General features: G+C 41.1%; 1 protein-coding gene across 4 annotated transcripts in view; it reads right to left on the bottom strand.

Annotated features, from left to right (window-relative positions):
* SEMA6A (semaphorin 6A) overlaps positions 1-22,659 on the bottom strand; it is a 128,799-nt gene that overhangs the window by 4,177 nt on the left and 101,963 nt on the right. The window contains exon 19 of one of the 4 annotated variants that reach the window (XM_006081124.3): positions 17,604-17,768. The exons of the other annotated variants lie outside the window; for them this stretch is intronic. Within the exon in view, the coding sequence (XP_006081186.1) occupies positions 17,604-17,768 (165 nt within the window). The remainder of the gene's footprint in view (positions 1-17,603; positions 17,769-22,659) is intronic. 4 annotated transcript variants of the gene reach the window in all.

The raw sequence follows: 22,659 nt of genomic DNA, 5'->3' as shown, positions 1-22,659 counted from the left end.
TTGCGAAAGATTCTGAGATTAAACAAATGCCCTTGGTAACGAAGGGCAGGGGCAGCAATGCACCCTGGGGAAAGTGTATGTAAGATGGTAACACACTGAATAATTTCCAAATGTGACACTTTTCAAATACTTCTAGATTTAGCTTCACGAACTTTTAAGGGGTAGAAACGAAGAAGCAAAAAGCCAGCAGGAAATTCAGCTATTCCTCACACCTTTTATGTTGTGGAGCTCCCTGAACAGTGGGGTGTCTCTGTGTTCAAATATGTTTTAATACCTAGCCAGGAAGGATCTGTGCTAATGAAAATTTCTTCCTTAAATTTGCATTTCCTTGTTGTAATGCTAAAACAGCACTGCTTTTCTTTCCATTTTGATTGTGTATGGGGTTCTACGGAACATCATTTCTAACCACCTACATATAATGCTACAAAAATGAATAAAATGGACTTAAGTTCCCTCATGGACTTGGTGATCTCAGTGGGGCTAGACACCACTGATGGGGGCACCAGGTAAATTTTTTTTCATAAAAGGGTATTTTATGAATCCCTTCCAGGCAAGCATATCTATGGGGGCTGTGTTTTCCCATTAAATGCATACTCATAATTGGTAGCTATCTACAGTTGCCTTTGGAATGAATATTACAATTTAAATTGCCCTCTCAGCTGAAGAGGAACATGAAAAGAATAAGGCTAGAGCAGTCCATCTTTTTCATTCATTGTTTAATTGGGAATACTGCAAAAGTTTCAAGTTTGTTATTGCTTCTTTACTTTTAGCTCCCACTCTTCCTTTCATATCTGAAGGTCCACTTCTATCTTAGACTCGTGGAAACCACTTGCTCTTTCACTGGGAAAAACTTTTTTGAGCGAGTGACTTTGGGTTCAGGTTTTTGGTTGTTAACAAATCAAGTAGGGTCTGACCTTTGGGGAAAATGATGTGTCAGACAGTTCCCCCGTGTCTCGTTTTGTTATGTAAATAGTGCCCTTAAAAACCTTTCTGTATCTCTTCAGCTTTGATATCTACCATGAAGCAGGTGGCTTCCCTCATCTGTTTGTGCAAATTCAGAAACTCCACGCCAAAGTTAGAAACAGTCAGAGATTAAGTTGAAAGTGCAGTCAAGAAGTTAAAAGTGCCCTAACCGGTTTGGCTCAGTGGATAGAGCCTTGGCCTGCGGACTGAAAGAAGTTAAAAGTTATTTTTGGAAAATGCCTTCTAAACGTGAAGCTTTTTGCCTATATCATGAAAAGGGGCAAAGGGGCATTCATGGAAATGATTAAATCACCTCTGTGCCATTGGAATCTTAGGCCTCTGCTTACTGCTGGGTGACCTCTAGCGAGTGACTTAACGTCTCTGGGCCTCAGATTTTCCATCTGTAATGTGGGGTTAGCACGCCTAACTTTAATGCCTTAGTGGGTTGTTGCAAGATTCAAATGAAATAATGAATAAGAAAGAGCTTAGATGCGATAGTTTGCTGGACAAATCTAAAAGTCAAGCCACCAAAGAGAAATGGTGGGTTAGTACCTCACCAACGGCTCAAGACCAATAGTCACAGGCTGCTCCATTTGGTTTCATTTGCTATGGATCTCATGGGGGAGGGGACAGGCATGTTCTTCCAGCCCCAAACCTTGTGCTGTCCAAATGTTGCCAAAGGATGATATGTTGAGACAACATAAGAAAATGCTGCCTATTGGTGCTGAATTTTGAAATAAGTAAAACAACAAAAGTGGGCAATGTTCAGCAAAATATTGATTACAGTTAGATTCCTTGAGGGCAGGGACTGAATTTTATATGGATGTACCACCCTCACCATTCCCAGGGCTCTTAGGCACGTAATAAAGGATTATTAAATAAATGGGTTTGCAGTGCATTGTCGAGACATTTTAAAGTGGACTTCTACACTTGGTGGGTCATCTTTGGAGTGACTATAACCTTGCTTCTTAAGTCACAAAAACATATCTCCAATCATGTAACAGAATATAATCACACTAGCATCCATTAGACAAAAGAAATCTACAAAGCTGCTCAGTATTTGTTCAAAATAATGACATAAACTATTTTAAAAATGAAAATAAAATTCATTCTGGGATAATTCCAAGAGATGAGGGTAAATGGGTTATTTGTAACAACTGAGTGTTCAGATAGAAGAACGGAATAATTCGAAACAAATTCATCTGTGCAACCGTCACGGGGCAGCCCTGGTGAAGTGGAAGGACCTTTGTATGGTGGGGGGTAGACTCCCTCCCCATAGAGGGACCCATCGGAGTTGGCTTCTATACCAGCCCCTGGGTTTTTTATGCTCACCAGTTGAAAATGGGACATTAGTAATGAAAACATTTTCTGAAAAATCCTTTGCATTGATTCATTAACCACAAGCTATTTCTCACCAGTCATGAGGTGCTAAATGGTTTATTCTTTCCACCTTCCTACTGCAGGAAGCAAGGCACACAATGGCTTAGCGATTTCTCTGAAATCATGCCTAAATTGGCAGAACTGAGAAAGAATAGAATCTCCACTGTTGTGTTTTTTTTCCTGAGGCGAGAGTTTTGAGATGCTGGAAGAAGGTCTCAGAGGAGCAGTTAAAGGGCTTTAGAGGTTGAAGTGATGAAAAGATTATGAACAACCCCGCCCTCCAGGCCCTGCAATATGTAATTCAAAATAAGAACAATTATAAGCTGTAAAATAAGAGGCATCTAGCACAGTTCTGATTTTTCCTATGATGACCATGTCTATGCATTTTGAAATTTCAAACATCAAATTCTTTAAGAATGGCTTCTGGCAGCCCTGCTAGCAGGTTCTCTACAACTTCCTGGTCTGCTCGGGGAGCACAGCACCAAGCTCTGAACAGTAACCTCAGGGAAGGTGCACTCCTAACTCGGGACGGGATTGTGATGTTATTGGTGCCTTTACTGTCACACTCCTGGTATAATCAGGTTTCGACTCCAAGCATCTTCGGAACTGTCTCCAGCAAACATTTGCTGAGCACGGACTAAGGCACTGTGCTAGGTGCTGGGGAGACAAAGGTGAAGGAGACACAACCCTGAGATCCAGGAGGGGAGAAGGAGGCAGGTGCTCACACTGTAACTACATCCAAAGTGTGAAAGTATCATGAGACACATCGCTTCTACTTCAACATGGGCAAAGGCTTTATGTAGGAGGTGGCATTCGAGCTAAGTCTTAAGAATGCAGAGGATGTCATCCCGGCGGGGTGGCTCAGTTGGGTGGAGTGTCGTCCCATACATCAAGAGTTGTGGGTTCGATTCCTGGTTAGGGCACATACCTAGGTTGCGGATTTCAATCCCCAGTCCAGCCCATAGGAGAGGCAACTGATAGGTGTTTCACTCCTCTCTCTCTCTGTCTATCTTTCTCTCTATCTCTCCCTTCCTCTCTCTCTAAGACCAATGAACATATCCTCAGGTGAGGATTAAAAAAATGCATAGGTTGTCACCTGAAGAGAGAGCAATAAGAACAAGGCATGGAGGGGAAAGAGGAATGCTGTACTCATTAGTGGCAAAAGGTCTCAATCCCTTCTGGTCTCTTCCGCCCTAGGTAACCAGAACTGTGCTGCGCTGTGATTCTCCTGGGCTTTCGCACAGGCTGCTCTCTGTCTGGAATATCCTTGCTCACCTTCTCCAAATCCCTCAGACTAGGTCCGCTCTTCCTCCAACAAGTGTCCTGAACTCTTCACTTCTCAATCCTAAAATCGTAACTCTATGCTACTTGCTTTATGTTTGTTTTTCTCACCTAGGCTGCTGTAGGAGTGAGAGATTTACCACTGAGTCCCAGGCATAAAAGTGCTCAGTAAATATCTATTAAATAAGTAATTTAAGTGAATGAGTATTGTAGAGGGAAAATAAGAGAACTGAACACCATTTGGAAGCAGGCTGTGAAAGCCTTGAGTAACTAAAAAAAAGATATTTAGAAGACATGCCAGTTTTGGAAGGAAAGTTCTTGGTTAATTTGCCTGCAATTTCAAGGGTCTCCTTTCTAGCTTGAATCCATTATTGAAAAACTGGCTTCAAAGAGTCAATACCTTTGCATTAAAAGCACAGCTAGTCTACCCGAATCTATTACTACTATTTTAAAAATTAAAACGGTCTTCAACTATACTTATGCCTTGCATACGACAGAAATAGGTGTAAATGTTATCTGTCCTTTCAAAAAATGAAGCAAAACAAACAAAAAACCCCCACATAAAATCAATTGCATCTACTACGCTAAACACCAGAAAAGAGCCTATCCATCTGTCCCCAATTACCTGGCTAAGTTTATGAGACCTAGGCAGCCAGTACCTCGAAATGGTTAAGTGCATACGCTCCCCTCAGTGTTCATGGGACGGCCTGATTCAGAGCTGCTGTGATATGATGGATGTGTCTGTCTCCATAGTGAAGTGATTAATAGGCATCTGTGTAAATCGGACCTGGTAGCCACAAAGACAACAAAGCCTCTCTGTGTCCTTTAGAAAAATCTGCAAAGGCAGAGAGGAGGATGGACATTTCCTCCACTGCGAGCCAGAGTGGGGTTCCGTGTTGGGGCTGCGAGCTCAGAAAGATGGCAAAACACCAAGGAAAGCCCTGGGGTAGGATCCCCTAAAAATAGACTCTTGATTCTGCTTTATAGTAAGACAAACCTACAATTTCCTTGAAATCCTCATAACAACTTGGTTGAATGGAATCTAACAACCCAGTTTTTCTTGTTTGAAAATCTTATTGCAACAAAATGCCAGGCTTACAGTCCTGCAAGGCGGTATGAATGAACTAACCCTGGGCCAAGCATCATGGCCACTAACCACAGAGGGCCCGCTGTAATCCCCATTAAGGAGAGAAGAAAATACAGAGGGGGAGAAACCCGAACTGGAGACAGTTCAGCCTCAAAGCCACACCCCGCCGATGGTGATGACCACACTGAAAGCGCAGTGGGAGCTCTCTGTGGTTATCTGGGCAGGAAGCAGCCTTCTTCTTGTCTTACGGGATAATGTGAACCAGATGGCTTAGGAATAAACTGAAACTCCAGCAGCCATGGAAATGGGCTCAGAGTTTTATAACTCAAACTTTCCCTTTCCTTTTATTTTTGATATTTTCCCCCCTCTGTACCAACAGGAGGCTGAAGATTAGATGCTGGGAGGGGTCATGGTCTTCAAGATGATCAAGTTAATGACTGACCATGCCAACGTAAAAGCAGCTTTCTGGCTGCTTAATAACCGCAGCTCAGAAGCTGTTTTTTAAATAATTTACATACTGCACTAGTGCTTACTGTGTGGTTGACTGCGGATGGAGCAGCTTCCAGTTCTATCACCTTTGAAACGGATGCATTTTGTTGTTGTTGGGAGGCCATCACAAGAAGAATGAACATGAAACTCATTTGACTTCATATTTTTTAGGGGAGAAACAGCTTCATTTCCCGCTCTGTGCCAACAGGAGTGCTCAGTTCACTGTTCCTCCTCCGCTCCAGTGTTTTAGGTTTGGCGCTGCCGATGGGCGTGCTACCCCCAGAGCTGGGACTGAGGCTGGACAGGGAGTCATGATAAGTTAACTTTAAAAGCCAGGTCCTGGGATGTTGGTCTGTGGTGACATGTGTTGGAACGGTCACTGTTTTTGTAAAGGTAACGGTTATTTCAGATGGGCAAAGTTTTAGTAATATTTGTATGGCTTATTTCCCCTCTTTTAGAGGTTTTCTTTCTAATAACACTGGAAACCCAGCATCTAACTCATTTCTGAAACCAGACAAAGCATTTCTATTGTCCAGCTTCCTGGTCCCATCTTTTTCCTTTGCTCTCTCACATGGCACCAAAGCTACAAAATGGGGCAGAGGATATCCTTAAAAAAGTGTGAAATTTGCCCTAACCGGTTTGGCTCAGTGGATAGAGCGTCGGCCTGCGGAGTGAAGGGTCCCAGGTTCGATTCCGGTCAAGGGCATGTACCTTGGTTGCGGGCACATACCCAGTAGGGATTGTGCAGGAGGCAGCTGAATCAATGTTCCTCTCTCATCGATGTTTCTAACTCTCTATCCCTCTCCCTTCTTCTCTATAAAAAATAAATAAAATATATTTTAAAAAAGTGTGAAATTCAGGCAATTCTTTGTATAATTTTCAGGCTTTCTTTTGTTTTTGTTTTTTTTCCTTTACAAAGCAAAGATAAAATAAATATGGGGAAACAGATCTGTGGAAAACTCCTAAAACTGACAGCTTAAACTTGCTAGAGATATAGTTCTTAGGACCTAGATCATAGATGAGGCTGAGTGTTAATGGTTTAGAACATAAACTTTGAGGTCATAAAGACCTGGGTTTAAGTCTTGGCTCTATAACTAACTAGCTGTGTGACCTTGGGTAAGTTACTGGATCTCTCTAAGTCCCAGTAGTGTTGGCTATGAGATAAGTGTTGTTGGAAGGATTAAATAGATTAAGTAAATGAATGCAAATAAAGCACTTGGTGTTGGCAGGACACGTGTTAATGCTCAATTAATAATGTAAGGGAAGTGTTTCTAGAATTTGTGACAAGTTAACTTGCCTTTGACAGGGTCCAAGATAGACTATTTTAATGCAACACTTTGGGAGGGTTCATGTTAGCCAAGAGTGGAAAATAAGGATTTAAAAATACAGCAAAATCTTGGAGAGTGACTGTAAATAAGATAGTCCATAGCAACTGGGAAATTGTTCTAAATCAGGGCTACTCAGCATCAGCATTACCTGTAACTTGCTAGAACACAATTTCCTAGGTCCTACCCAGAGACAGAATCTCTGGAGTTGGGATTCAGAAATTTGTGTTTTAATAAGGCCTCCAGATGACTCTTACGTTCACGAAAGCTTGAGAAACACGGACATGAATAGTATTTCAGAAAATGCATCTACATCTTTAGCTTTAAAGTCCAACCTCACACACCACTCAGGCAGTATATAAACAGATTTTACATGAATAAATGCAGTCTTGCTTGGTGTTGAAAGTATGAATCTTTGCTGGTTCTCATGTATGACAATTTCTTCACTGTGGTTACCTTATTCTGGTAAAGAACACAAAAATTGATGTGGTTGTATTGGAAAGGCAAATCCCTAACACCTCCCCTTGGTACCTGACAGAAGCTTAACATACCGCCTAAAATACTGTGCCACTACTTCTGTAACAGAGCCCAATTCGCTAGAGCCCAAAGCTGCTGGGAAAATGCCTGTGGTCTCTTTATCTGTCCTAGCGTCGAGACTCGCAGGGAAATTTTGGCTGCTCCCCAACTCTGTCACAGGGGCCATCAGAGAGGTCCTAAACTAGATCAGCCCCATCAGGACTGCGTCCCAGGGAGAGAAGCAGCAGAATCCCACTATTGAATAAACCAACCTTCTTTAAAGGCCTGCACCTCATCACCTCGAAATCAACTCCACTCAAGCAACACACAGCCATCAAACAACATTTCTCCCTATCTTTGCTCGATCGGGCAAGAGAATAAGAAACTCAGAAAGATTATTTTTCTTTATACTTCTGGATCGAAGGAGGGACCTGAGTTCATGATTCATTCCCCGCGTTAAGGTCCTGCTTTATAATAATAAAAATGCCTAGCAAAACAGTGCACTCATCGGAGCTCAGTGCCTACAGATCTGCTGAGTTGAACTGAATCTGCAAATCCATAGAATTATATAAGACATTTTAAATTACATTAAATTTCTGCTGTGTGCTTTTAAATCACAGAGTGCAAGACCCATCAGCACTTAGGGTATATTTATTACCTCAACAAATGTCAGATGATTGTGTCCAGTGTTATCTATTATTTATGAATAACAAGAAGCTGTAAGACTAGAAATGACAAGCTTTAATATGTCCAAAAGGTTAGGCATAATGCGGTTTGCTGCCCTATAAATTTCTTGACATCATTTTCCCTCCTAATAAAGCACTGTCAGTGGTGACTACACTGAATTTCCATTATTTCTATGCAGTTCATCATGACTGCCCTGTCTTCAGCGAAGACGTGTAATTGCAGGCACATCTTGGAAAAAGAATGCGTCCTTTAAAGAAATATGAAATTTAAAAATAATTGGAGTGGGAAATTCCTATTATCCCATTAAAAATGAATCTTTTTACAAGGACAGTTTTCAGGCGGTAGACTACCAAGAGCTGAAGAAATATTAATTAAGGATGACAAACCTTCACATTGCTCATAATGAGTTTCCTGACACCGATTAAGATCCCATCTACTGTGCATCCAATATGTTTGAATATCTTCAACTACACCTCATGAGCTTACTTCAGGGCCCCTCAGCGATTTAAGGTGCAGGGGAATTGACAACTGACGCGGTTCACGTGGATGCTGCCAGGCCTTAAGCACAGCCCCTTTGCTTTGCAGGACTTTCCCTATTACTTGCAGCCTGTACTATCTCCCTGGGACCAGCACAAGAACACAGCTCCTCTGTCCTCTTTTTCTCTGTGGCAACCACATAAATTATGTATTCTGAGCGACTCTTGCAGCTTCCGAGGCCATTCTCATGTATAATGTCAAGACAAGAGAAAATGTCCTTAGGAAATGTCCTGGTTTCCGCTATTTTGCCTTGTTAGACTCCTTTGCCTATGGAGCAGGGAGGTGTGCAAAGTAAAACTTGTAACAAACCTTTTTTTTTTTTTTTAACTCCAGGAAGTGAGGCTATCAGAAAGTTTTATTACAAAGCTAATGTTATTTTTCCATTAGTATACATGATTCTGAATACGAATGACTTCACAGTTTTACTGTTAGGACAAAACAAATGTTAGATGAACAGTGCAGTTGAACCAGTTAAAGAGCAAATTTTTAACTCCACCAGATGTTCAGTTAATAAGATCGTGCCTAACCTCGTCCCTGTAGTCCTTGAAAGTTCCATTAGGCTGTCAGAAAACTTTGTCATCGTGGTGTGTGTTTGTGCATAAGATGGGAGAGGATGGAAATAAAGAGCTTTTTCAGGAAAAGAGAGGGAAGGGGCAAAGTGAATTCAAGTCAGTGATGATATGGCTTGAAAAGGTGGCTGTGGAGTAAAGGTAAAAAGCACCTCTAGAAGGTGAATTGATTTTTTAAAAATACCCTAAAGTTTAAGTTGCTGATTTTAAAAGAAAAAATTCCAGTCACCATAATCATAATTTAAGTCCATTTAAAAAAAAAAGAAAAATGGTTGTTAGGTGAAAATAGGTTTAGTTAGTTATCTCTAGAAAGAAAATTTAAATACTAGTGTGCAGATTCAGATAGACAGGGAGATGAAACCATTTTCTACATGGCTGACCACTTATTTTCTCTTTTACCCTTTCCACAATAATCTCATCAAGACCTTAGAGAAATTCAGCAAGTTGTCAAGAGGACACAAGATTAATTAGATCAAATCAGCGTCTCTGCCCCAGCTGCTGGAAGAACAATGTCAGCCTCTACATGGGCTTCTAGTCCTCGTCCCTCCTCCCAGCACAGTCACAGGGAAATCCCCACGTCATCTGTTTGAAAGCCTAGAGCTCCTGACCTCAGAATATCATTCTCCCCAGTTTTTCAGAGAAAAGTCAGAGGCTGCCAATAAATTCCTTTCCCAGTAGGTGACAAAGAACTATTAATATGGAAAAAATAAATGGTGGCACCCTGGATTATATTACCATTACTTTCTCAGTCTCCTTGGTTTCAGAATCTGTTCTGGATGAAAAGTCCGCCATGTGCCGTGCACCCCAGGGCTTCAAAGTGGCAGGGAAGCCCACGGGAAGCTTGCTGCGGCTTCCCCTGGCACAGAGCTTTGAGCTTGGCCAGAGCTCTCCTGGGAAAATGCCAGTGATGTGCAGACCCCTCAGATCCAAAACTGAAGCAAAATTTCATGTCCCACATTTATTGTATATGTAATTAATAACCTAGAGCCTCATGAAATGGAATAACCAATTCAATAACTATCTGTCACCTATCAGTCTCTGGATCTCTGTCTTTCCCTCTCTCCTACCTCCTTTTGTCCCTTTCTTTCCATCCATCTACCTTCCTATCCCCCACTGCCTACAGATAAAGCCAGGACCCCTTAGCACGGGGCTCTGTACTATCATTTCAACCTCAGTTCACATTCTGGCCCTCTGTATACTTCATCATGTTTATCATAGCATGCTACTTGCCTCTTTATCATTATACTCTGTACTTTAATAGCTTTGTGTCTTGGTCATGTCACTTATTTAACTTGGAATGTCCTTTCCCCTTTTCCCTCAAAACTTTGCAAGACCTTACCTAGTCCTCAACTTGCAATGAGCTCCACCTCCATTTATCCTCTCTCAGCCCTTGGCCAGCCCTTCTTTCCTTTAATTCCTTTACTCTCAGACTTCACTCTGCCTCATTGGCTAGCTAGGAGGTCACGTGTGTGTATCCCCTGCTACACTGTAAGTTTCCTGGGTGCAGGGCTTATGTGTTGACTTCAGATCAGTGTCCACTGTAACACTCAGCATAAGGCTTATATACAGCACAGACTTGTCGGATGTCTGCTGAGTGTATGAAGAAAGAAATGAAGGAAGGATGCTGTTTTGCTTTTCTTTAAGTGTTATTGTCACTATTATTAAATTATTATTTTGTAGTGCCTTTTGGATTCCAGTTCATCCCCTTCAGAGCCATGGAAATGAGAAATGGAAAAACAGAAGAGCCACACAAAGAAGGAAAAAAAGATGATTAATATAATAGTTGATTAAAACCTGAGGTTAAATAAAATTAGAAAGAACTAAAAGTTTTACCCATGCCTTTGTTTAGGAATGGTTTGATTTCTGAGCCTCCCTTACTTAAAACTGGCATTTGAAAGCCTGCTTTCAGTGATAATTAAGTTATTATATTTCAAACACATAACTTTTAGTGAAAAATTAAGTATTTTTCACAGAATTAAATTTTTACTTTAATTCCTCTTATATGGGTTATTCTAAGGGTTAAAGAACAAGTGTAATCTAGAGATTAGCTCTTATATTCTCACTGAATAAGTTAACAGGAACCTCTTCAATAAGATTGCCAGTCAGCAACTACATATAAAACACCTGGTTAAATTTCCACTTCAGACAAACAATAATATTTTAGTATAAGTATGTCCCATTTAATATGTGGGACATACTTACACTAAAAAATTATTCATGGTTTACTAAGATTCAAATTTAACTGGGCAGTCTGTATTTTACCCAGCAACCCTACTCTCCTACCCCCAAGTAATGTGCTTCCAATGATTCTTACAAATCTTCTTCAGACCCACTCTAAACTTTTGGAGAGTAAAATAGTTTAACAGGTAGTAATAAAAATAATACTAAACCTTTATGGGCCAGGTATAGGATAATTTACAAATGAAAAAAAATACTAATGAATTGAATTTCAAGAATTGTATTTTATTTTTTCATTATCATCAACAATAGCCACTTAGATACCAAATTTCTTGTGAACTTTGAAGGATACCTTTCCTCTAACCCTCAAGAACAGAAGTAAATGAACTCTAATTCAAAAGGGTTGTTGGAACAATCGCCATCGATTTCCCATCTCTTGGTTTCCTGGGCCCTAACCATGCATTCTCCTAACTGGTTCAGTTAATGGTCAAATTGTTGGGTGGGAGTCCAGCTTCTTGCCCCTCCCACTAGGTAGTCCTTCTCATCAGACAGAGCCCTTTCTCTGAATTCTCTAAGACTGTCCTGTTCAACCATCACATTTAGAAATGGCTGTGATATGAAGTTTTACTTAAAAAAGCTATGCACACTATCATGGGCTTAGTTGTGTGTGTGTGTGTGTGTGTGTGTGTGTGTGTGTGTGTGTTTAAATATATTTTATTGATTTTTTTACAGAAATAAAGGGAGAGGGATAGAGAGTTAGAAACATTGATGAGAGAGAAACATCGATCAGCTGCCTCCTGCACACCCCCTACTGGGGATGTGCCTGCAACCAAGGTACATGCCCTTGACCGGAATCGAACCTGGGACCCTTCAGTCCGCAGGCCGGCGCTCTACCCACTGAGCCAAACCAGTTAAGGCTGTGTGTGTTTTTAATTCAAGTTCAGACTGTTAAAAAAAAGGCCTGAGTTTGCCAGCATTTCTACAGCAATTTTAAATATGAACCCTATCCCAAACACCCATCACTTTCTTCTTCCTGTCAAGTGATATATGACGGTTATAATACTGGTGCTACAGGGAAGGACTAAAGAGAAGGGGCTGAAAAACGGTTTCCAAGCCCTGTGTCCTTGATGTGTTTGGCCAAGTTGTCTAATATCTTTTTTTAAAATCTGCTGTGCACAGGTTTGCCTTGTTCACAAAGACAGTGGTGGTCATAAAAGCTTTTTGGTGTGTTTCCTAGTCTGTGTGTGCTTCATCCGTCTGGCGGGTTGATAGTTCTTGGACAGGAACTATGTCTATCTCTAGTATGGCCTCTACCTCCTTACTGGCATCCAATGCTGTGCTATGGAGCCAGTAATACATTTTGTCTGAGAACCTTCAGAAAACATTTTTTTGTTTTGTTATGGTGATCGTACTGAAGAAATGGCAGATAAAATCGGATCCAAGTGAAGGAGTCAGGAAAAGAAGGGAAGCTTATGTTCCTTCCTTTATTACTGTCATCAGCAATAGTTTGCTCTGCACAGAAAATTACCTACACATGACTTGATGGGAGCTAAGAAATCACTTTCCTCATCGGGAGAACTGGGATGCTTTAAAATCCCCAACCCATAAGATTTTAAACATTGGAGTTTGTTAACATGGAAGAGTGATCAGGGCTAGGTTCTATTATCAAATATACTCACTTAAAGCCGGGTTTCTAAGCTTGTTAATGAGGAAAGCTGGGCTCTAATGGTCTGGGACTCAGAATAGGTAAAGTTTGAATGAGAGAAATGGGAAAAAAGGGTCAAGTGTAGGTTATCGCCAGGCCGAGGGAGGCACTGTAACACAGGAGTCCTTCCAGATATGGGGAAAGTAGCCCAAGCGCTAAAGGTAAACTCGCCCCCAGGCCACAGTTTGGGTAACAGCTAGCTGCAGTCTACACTTGGCTGCTCACTGCTGTCTGGAGAAAAATCTCACCAGATGCTTAACAAGCCTAGAATGACTTTTTTTTTTTTTTTAGTTTAAATTCATTTTACTCTAAATTCCTCCTTGACCAAACTTTTCATTGCCAATCACAAAAGCTTAGTAGTTGGAGGAGAAATCAGAAGAGCACTAGATAATGTAATTGGAACGTTTAGAGCTCAGCCAACAGAAGGTAGAGCGATTATTAAATTTTGTTCTTCCAATGCCAGAAGCAAAGTTTTGGTGGTAGTTTAATCCTTGGTGGAGTCTTTTAATTACTGCAGGCCAGAGTTACCCAAATCTGAGTCATTCAGCTACCAATACTCCAATTTTAGTGCTACCAATGAGTCTCATGGACTATATTATTTCTTGTTATTTACTTAATATTTTCTTTAAATTACCTTTAGAATGTATTTCAAATGGAAACCTTATATCATTACCAGACATGGGAAAAAGTGTCACTTTTCATAGATAAAAGGTGGCTATAATAAAATCCACTGAAAGCAAAACAATGTTAATTACAGCTGCAAGTCACAGCCCACAACCTAAAGCCAATTCTTTCTTGTCAAAAGAGATAGGAGCAAGTGTAGGGACTTGCTAATGATAAAGCACCAAACTGAGACTTTTCCTTGACATCACCCATAAGATGGGAAGAGAAATGAAAGTGGTGTGGCTTTCCACCACAGGATTCTTGAAAACCACGATGCCCCAAGCCCCCTAAAGCATCTCATGTAAGGTGTTGCGTGTCCGACCTGGAGGCAGTGCTGCTCTGGGCTAAGGTGCCTCTGAGGAATAAATAATCGACTGTAAAGAGGATTGTTACTAAACCCTGTGATTTATAAAATTCCATTCAGGATTGTTATGGAGTGTGGGTAATATACTCATTATCCTTTATAGACCTTATGAATCTTACCGGGCTATTATTTCCCGGACTAAAAATTGCTTATACAAGTAGCTCGTACATTGATTAGAATATATTCAACATTTACTGTACATTTTAGTTTAAATTATTCATTTGATTTCTTGTTTAAATTCTGTTTCTATATCTTTTCCATGTCTATAGCAAGCATATCTTGACTAAATGTGATAATGTGATAATATTTCACTTTAAAGATTTCCCAAAATAAATAAGCATACTACAATTCTGGCATTTCCAATCAAATGGGCACATCGTATAGATCGACTGTGTCATCTATTTTCTGAGAGCTCACAAGAACTCTATCAAATAAAAGTCTGAAGTAGGAGATTTTCTTCTCTTTCTGATTTATTCTTGCATCCCAATGGTCAGCATTTATATTTTACATTTATGTTACACAGCTCTCTAGGCAGATCTGTACATGGCTAATTTCCTCCCATATCTTGTAGTCTTCTTGGAAATCAGGTTTTATGGTATTGTTACTTTTGGTCAGAAACAAGAAGCACAAGAGTGACTACTAATCCTCAGTATTGCTTACCCTAAGAAAAGAAGCTTTTATTTTATTTTATTTTATTTTATTGCTGTGGGAAGGGTTGGTGGTGAGGGGAGACAAGCCAGATCTAAATACACTGGATTTTCTTTCTTATTTACATGTAATTAGAGCCCCTTTGTAACTACTGATTACTACCTCAATCGTTATAGGAAGAATAAATATAATATATATTTTTAAATGTGGCAAAACTAAGAAGGAAGTAGCCAGGGCTGCATCTAATTTATCAGCTTGGTGATTAAAGGGCTGGCTGTAGAGGCTCCAGACATCTAGGGACCCAGAGATAAAACAGAGCAGTTGGCTGTGTTTTTACTAATGAATCCAGGGCTTGAAAGATATCAGGCAATTTTAAAGAAAAGCGGCAAGGACAAGAGACATTAGACAAGGCCAGTAGGGTAATGAAGGGCAAGGCCAGTTACTGAGCGAGAAAATTACTTCATTTTCTGTGATGATGCTTCTGTGTGCTTTGCAGGTCTCTTCTCACGCTTTGTTAATATGACTAGATATTCAGACAACATCCGAATGCTACTCACAGCAGAGAAGGAAAGAGCCTTGGAACATTCCACAGAGGGGCAGAGGGCTCGGGTCTATTATTTGGAAAGGGGGAGGCTAAGAACAATGGCAGCAGAAGGGGGTTAGATAGCAAGGCTGGGAACGGTGCTTTAACAGAATGTGAGGGACGCACAGGATTAAATCAACACGAAAGACACAGCAAGGAAAAGAAAGAAAAGGCAAGCAAACATACTCTGGAAATGCAGACTTGTTTGGAGGAGGAGGTGGGTCAGAGCATGGGACTAGCCCGTGGTGGTCAGCAAGTCTGCAGGGCAGAGCTGTGGGCTAGTCTGCTCACTGGTGTTTGTTTTTTTTCCAGTGGCCAAAATAAAAAGGGCATTGGACATGTGACTCTTCAGCTAGCTGGTCAGCGGACACATTTTCTGCTTAGTGGGGGAAATGTGCAGTATTTTAGAAACAATTCCAGAGTATATTTATCTCCTAAAGCTGGCGCATACAAATGTCACATTCCCATGAGACAATCGACCCAGTGAAGGGAGCACCTGCCAGAGGCCCTCGGAAAACCCAGGAAACTCTTGCATCCCAGGAGATGCTGCACACACGGATGTGACGTCATTGAGGCATCCACGCCAGGGAATGAAAAGGGAAGCAGCCAGGGGATTACAGATTGGGTCAAGTTAAGGAACGTCATAATGAGTCAGAAAAGAAACAAGACTTTTCCAACAGAGTAACGCCACCACCAAGTCACAACACACAGTGCTTGGCAAAAGAAAACAAAAGATCAAAAGAAATCATGATCATTCAACAAAAACAAGTCAGAGCAAAAATGGAAATTAAAATCATAAAAATCATGGTAAAAGGAACATCAAAGCTACATCTTCCAAAATTTTCTGCACAGCATCTCATTGTCTTTGCCCCACCAAATACACAATTGTCAAAAATCGAATTTGACAGGGCAAGGCAAGGAGTTAATAGCACAAGAACAGTGATCACGTTAAACACCCATGCAGTCACACCTCTGCCACCATTGTTTGACAAGTTGTAGACTGCTTCCAGCTTTGTCAATATTCACAATAAGACCCAAGAGAATGCACAATGCCGAATTTTAAAAGGATGTCAAAGTGTTAATTGGACTCTTTGATAACCTCCATCCCTTGGGGGAGTTAATAATTGGAGAAAATTCAAGCCACAGGTCTCGGGTGAAGTGAACAATTGTAACCAGCAGCTAGATTATTTGGCCGACATTTTTAATGCTTTACTGGAAAGGCTGTTTGGTTTTTTAGAAAGTCGCAGTGGGCACACACAAAGTGTTTTTTTCTGAGTTGTCTCTCCTTGAGAACCCGGCCAAGACGAATACATCTGCGGTCTGGAGCCACACATAACAAATCATGGCACATGCTGGCGCTTGTGGCCTGTGTGATAGTCTGTCCCTTCACAGATCGGCCTGGTGCTTTCTTGGAAGGGGGAGGGCAAGCATCCCTCCAACTTAAAGAGGCCGCTGAGACAAAAGCCACTTAAAGAAGATTTGGGGCAGGGCACAGCAATAAGAAGTTACAGAAGAAGAATAAAATTGATTAAGGGCAAGTTAACAAGTTAAAAGGGCTCCATCTTCACAGGTTGGCTTGGCATGCAGAGAAGCAGCGTGCAGGGCACTCTCAGCAGATGCGATGCAAAAGGGATGGAAATTTCGCATGCAAGTCTGCCTGGGACACCTCCTCTCCGAGTGCACGGGAATAGGTCCACAGAAAACCCCGAGGGAGGACACGATGGGGACTGCCTTCACTGCGGCTGGTCTGCCCTCGAGACTCCAACCCCTGCTTGGGTGAGACTCTTGAAAACATATAGGAGTCAACAATTCTGAATGGGGAGAAACAGCTCGCAACATAACCGGGCTTTTCAGTCTCTGATTTACAAGGCTGGTGTTTTTGGACAAGTAAAGGCCTCTTTGGTTGCAGCTGCAACTAAAGTAGGCTGTGTTACCAGAGCAGCAAATGGCAAGAAAAAAAAATGACATTTTCTGTCTCTAGTTGAGCAAAGAAAGCCAGGGAGAATTTAGCACAGTTCACAGTAGAGTCCCTTTCATTTAGGGCAGCTCCCTTCCCGTTTTCCATGCATAGCAATTCTGCTTGATTCAATAACATATTTTTGTTTTAGCTGTTGTCCTAGAGGCAATGACAGTATGTCTCAGGACCCTGGCTCTATTCAAATGCAGTCCCAGGCAAGAGTGAGAGATGCTACCAGCCAGAAAAGACCGTGCCCTGCTATTTCTCCATTCACTGATTAAGCGGGCTTTTACTTTGCTTGCATGCACTTGCCAAAGCCCTCACTGCATTCACTCCGATGTGGTGGGAAGAGAGGACCCACAGATTACAGGAGAGGGGAGGAGAGGGAGCTCAGGAGCCAGCATCTGCGCTGGGCCAAGCCACACCTCATTTGGGTGGAGGAAGCTTAGCGTCTGTGTTATTTGTTTTGTGTGGTTTCTCCTTGCGTGGGCAATAATTTAGGATCAAGCTTAGCAAAGAGGATTGGGTTGCAGTCTTTTTCGAGATGCTTTCAATCATAGCGTGTTGGAGGTTTCTTACATCTTGCTATGATTCTGCTGGAAGCAGTTACAGAGTTCTCCCTACGTTCCCTCCCTCTCCCCCCAGAGGAAGAGGCAATTCCAAGGCCTTACCCTTCTTGTCTTGGTGATTATGGGAAGACACTGCCCCCATAGGGTCTGTGCTGCCGGGTGAATGGAGCAGATCTTTCCAGTCCAGCATTCCTCCCCTAGACTCATACCCCTCTCGAGCCGTCGAATCTGACGTGGTGGTGCTGGGCAAGAGGGAACTGGAGTGCCCTGTTTTCATCACAAATACAGTTAGGGAAAGCATCACCCGAGACACCCCCATCCCCTTAGCTCAGAGGCCAGGAGATTGGACTCCCAAGCTGGCTGTGAGACTGGAAGGAGATTGCCCTATACATAATAAACACGGGGGTGGGATTCATCAGAAGACCCTTTGAACTTAGAGGATAAAGGGTAAGATCCCATCTCTGCTTCTTGCTGAGTGAGCCTTGGGAAATCATTTAACTTCTCTGGGCCTTGGTTTTCCTTGTGCACAAAATGATGCCATTTAACCTCACAGTGTTGGGAGGATAAAGCGACATAATGGTGAAAATCTCTAGGAGTGTTTGACACATTGTAGGTGCTCAGGAGGTACTAGTGCCCTTGTTTGGTATTCCCATAGCAGCAGGAAAAGGCAGAAGGTGTCCACTCTGGGGACACTCTTTGTGACTGATGGGGGAGGTTTATGGTAGTGCATCAGCCTCTCGCCCATCACAAACAGCTCAGTGGTCCTGAGCCTTCCTCATCGAGGGTGCATCTACGTTTCAGCTGCAACTCAACTTCGCAGGCACTCCTCTTTCTGGAAGAAGTGGTTGCTTTCTAAAAGGATCTGCCCCCACCTCCTTTCCCCTCAAATGCTCCATGTTGTTATGGCTTTGTCTTCTGTGTCTTATTCCAACAATGCTAGCTTCATGGTTTTATGAGTCACAATTGTGAAAGGTTGTTTTTATGCCACACCGACTAATTCTGTTCCGATTGGAAAGAAATAGCTTTTTGAGATCCAGAGTAGCCCGTGATAGATGTTAGAAGAATGGCTGGGTTGGGAATTATGGCAGACACTGGACATTTCCTGTGAATACATGCCTAAGCTTTCCTTCCATCTTCCACAAGGTTAATTGCAGATCCTATGAACTGCTTTGATCTAAACTGGTGCAATGATTTAAAGAAGCCCCTTACCTGTTTTTTTCTAGTAGAAATAAAGTATGACTTCTCTGGGATTTTTAAGTAGTCTTTGGGTATTCAGCCATTTTACCTGTAGCAACCTCTTGAGTAATTTTTAGAAAGATATCGGGGCAACTACTGTGAATGTGTAATCGGTGCCTTTGGTAGAAAGCAGGGCAGAATCCCAGGTGGTCTCAACCTTGGGCTGTCATCACCATGCATGTGATAAATAAAATACTGGCCACCAGAAAGAAAGGCTGTAATGATCAATGCATTACATTCTTTCTTTTTACAATTATTATTGGAAGTTGGATTCCCAGGAGACTGTAATACTGCCAGTTGCAGAATATATATGTAGAAGAGCCAGGAAAAGCAAGTCAGCCAAGTGGCTTGTCTAAGCTATAATGATTTCTATGAAAGCACCACACTTAGATGCTATGCAAAGCTTTGGTAACATTTAAGAGGCCGCTTTCTGTGTAGAACTTGTTTGGCTCCCACACAGCTTCAAACATCCACTTTGTTACAAATAGTCTGATTCATAACCAACTGCTAGAAGCACGTTCATTTAAAACTCAAGAAGGCTTGGATCCAGACTTTTTGTTTTTACATTTCGGGGTGTCACACCTCATCTCATGATACTGACAAGAGAACAAGGGTAGGAAAATCACCTGGAATTTGAAATACAGAATTGCTTTTGCTTCCTCTGGCTTTTATATTGAGCTCTAATATTTTCTACCCTTTAATTCAACACAGCTCTAATGAAATATATTGTTAACCTAAGAAAGAATTCAGCACCCAGCATAAGCAAACAATTAGAAATAGCTTTGTAGGGAGTTAAAAGGTGTGTGTGTGTGTGTGTGTGTGTGTGTGTGTGTGTGTGAGTGAGAAAAAGCCTCTCCTCCAAGTAGCACAAAATTTCTTTTCCCTGACTTGATATGCATTTTGAGCACTTTCAATGTAACTGTGTCCAAGGGGCAATTTTATGATAATACCATAAGTATGGTTAAGGGAGAACATTTCTTAATACGGTAATCTAGGGGAAATATATGCCTAAGGGACACATTCTCTGTAGAAAGATTTCTAGGACCATATGCTGCAACTACGTGGAAAACTCATTGGTAATGGAAAGCTATGGCTATGAGAGGATATTAATGGGGACCAGATGGCAGTTAGGTAGGGAAATGTTTTACACAAATGTGAGAAACCAGCTCCTTCTTATCGCTGAAGTGTTAGTCTAATACCCACCACATCTCCATTTTCGGTATGTAAATCTAGAGAAACCATGCATCTGATGTACTCAAATGAAAAAAAAAATAGAGCAGCATGAGGTTTGTAATCTTTTAAACTTATGCTTGAGGACAGGCAACACGTGTCACTGGTGAATCAAGTAGTCAGAGAAAGCAATACCTGATTCTCAAAGATTGTAGAAGCACCATGGAAAAGGACCATTAAGCAGCAGTCCTTAGTTTGAAATCAAAGAGGCATATGATTATTACCTCTCCAAGCTTAAAAAATGTTGAAAGAAAATCACTTTATTTTTTCTGAGAATCTGATTCTACAGACTATATTAGTTTGTGCATTCCCTAAGAGACTGTGTAACCAAAATAATGCTACAAAAAATAGGCAATCATTTGTGGATATAGTATTACATGTCAATAGAGTTCAAATCTATAATTTTGTCTTGCTAATCCAATTAGGGAGGCTATGTTTTAACTAATGGAGCTTATGATGTATTCTTATAATATACAAAGAGATAGATATTAAAAGTTAACTTTAATATGCATCATACCGTTTCTCTATATCTACAAATCTTTGTAATTCCAGAGGTTAGAGTCTCTTCAAACTACTCTAACCTATTAACAATGATTATAGCTAATTAGACACAAGAAAGAGATACTATATCAACACAAGAGAGAAGGAAAATAACCAGGGTCCAATTCACTAAAAAGGGTTTCTTGCTTATGAAACTGATGTTGCACAGATCTTTTGCCAAGCAGAGAGTGCATGGTTTATTGCAATGATCCTTTTTTTAGGCAGTTGTGGTTTTGTTGTTCACTCTATGAGCCTGCACTCAGCCAATGAACTTTTTATGGAAACATTCAAAGGACACAGTGGGAAGCAGTGCGTACACTTTGGACTGTGAGGTTGGCTTCCTAATCTACATCCTTGCTCTTAAAAATAGCAATTTGGTATTTCCTTTGATGGTACCAATACAACACCTAGTGCAGTGCCTGGCACATAGGAGGCACTCAACAACTATTTGCTGAATGAATTAATTACATCTGTTCTATGTTTATTAATTCCTAAATAAGCATATCTTCAATAGTTTGTGAAAAGAAAGTCTCCTGTATTTTTCTAAGTACTGTCTGGAGCAGCCTCATTTTGATGGTCAGTTAGTCATCTAACCACTCCATCCTGGATAGATTTAGCCTGAAATGGACAGGATCATTCATTTAAAGGAATACAGTATTCCAACTCTTTAGTTTCATCACAGAAACCACTGGTCAAGAGCTGAGGGTGAAGAGGCATTGTCCTTTAAAAGTATTAATATGGAGATATTAATAAGTCCCTTTCCTTTTGAAAAGGAAAAAGAGATACATAGATTATTTCTGTTCATAAGAGGATCCCATAGTTTAATTGTTTTATCGATATGAGAAATTACCTGGGAGTTAAAATTGTACAAATTGCTGAATGCTAGGGAGATTCAAGACCTGAATTTCTCAATTTCTGATAAAGATTATTCAATTATCAGAAGTGATTTCAAAGTATGATATTGAGAAAGAGCAGAAGCTAAGTAGGTTCTCTTTCTGAAGGACAGGCTAAGTTAGAGGACATATGCCTTCTGAGAAATTTTTTTCCAGTAGTTGGTGTTTAATGTGTTGGTTGGAATCACAGATGAGAGAATGTTAAAGGTTGGATGAATTCTGTGGGCTCCTCTCCACACTACCTCACTTCAAGTTAGGAGAAACCAGGCATTGTTTTCCATATCTGCACAGCTCCAGTTTATAAGATAGTCTTTAGGACTTTCAAAGAGGCTTTTTATTTATACTAATATTCACGGGGAGTGAGAGTTCACATAGAGCTATTAGAAACATTTGTAGCCATCCTGAACTATTTCTTTGAATCCGAAATCCACCTTGCTTTCTTTACTTTCCCCCTTCATTTCTTATTTACCTCTACATTTAAAGACTGTCCTAGAACTGTTACTGTTCTTAAACACAAAATCTATAAAATTTGTGTATCAATGAAACCCATTACCTTATATAATAAAAGCCTAATATGCAAATTGTCCCCTCAACCGGCAGTTCAACTGGGAGTTCGACCAGGGGGCAGGACTGGCTGGCCAACCGCCGGCCCCTCCCTCTGGCCAGCCCCACCCTGACTGGCAGCAGTGGTGGCAGGCGGCCAGGGGAAGGGAGGCCCCGGCCGGCAGCCGGCAGCTGCTAGGGACCCTACCTGTGCATGAATTTCGTGCACTGGGCCTCTAGTAATGCATAAGCTTAAGTTTGCCATCACACACATTTTTCATTTTATATTTAAAAAACACATGAATAGTTTACCCTAATAAATATTTGGTGTAACTTTGAGAAACAGAAATGGAATGTTTCAACTACATTTAAACTTTTCTTATAAAGAACTCAGAATAATCTGTTTATGGATTTAATAGCTTTGTTTAATGTACCATCTGCATTTCAGAGCAGGAACAATGGGATAAGCCCTGTGTGCACATCATTTACATGGTGTCACTCTTCCTTGTACACATTCTAAGGAAATCTCAATGAAAATATGTCTAAATAGTTGCACTCTTTGTGAACTTAAATTTAGATGGCCAATATCATGCTATATTGGAAGGTTTTGCCTAGCAAGAAGCTGGTATGTTCACTCTGTATAGATTTTCCCCTGAAGAAGGTATGGTCCTGAGAGTCAGCATTTTAGGAATGTTACTCTCTATCAGTTGAAGAGT

Source organism: Myotis lucifugus, unplaced genomic scaffold (assembly GCF_000147115.1).
Source record: "Myotis lucifugus unplaced genomic scaffold, Myoluc2.0 scaffold_0, whole genome shotgun sequence".
Classification (NCBI taxonomy): Eukaryota; Metazoa; Chordata; class Mammalia; order Chiroptera; family Vespertilionidae; genus Myotis; species Myotis lucifugus.
Note: the sequence above shows the minus strand (reverse complement) of the source record. Positions and strands in the feature narration are given on the sequence as shown.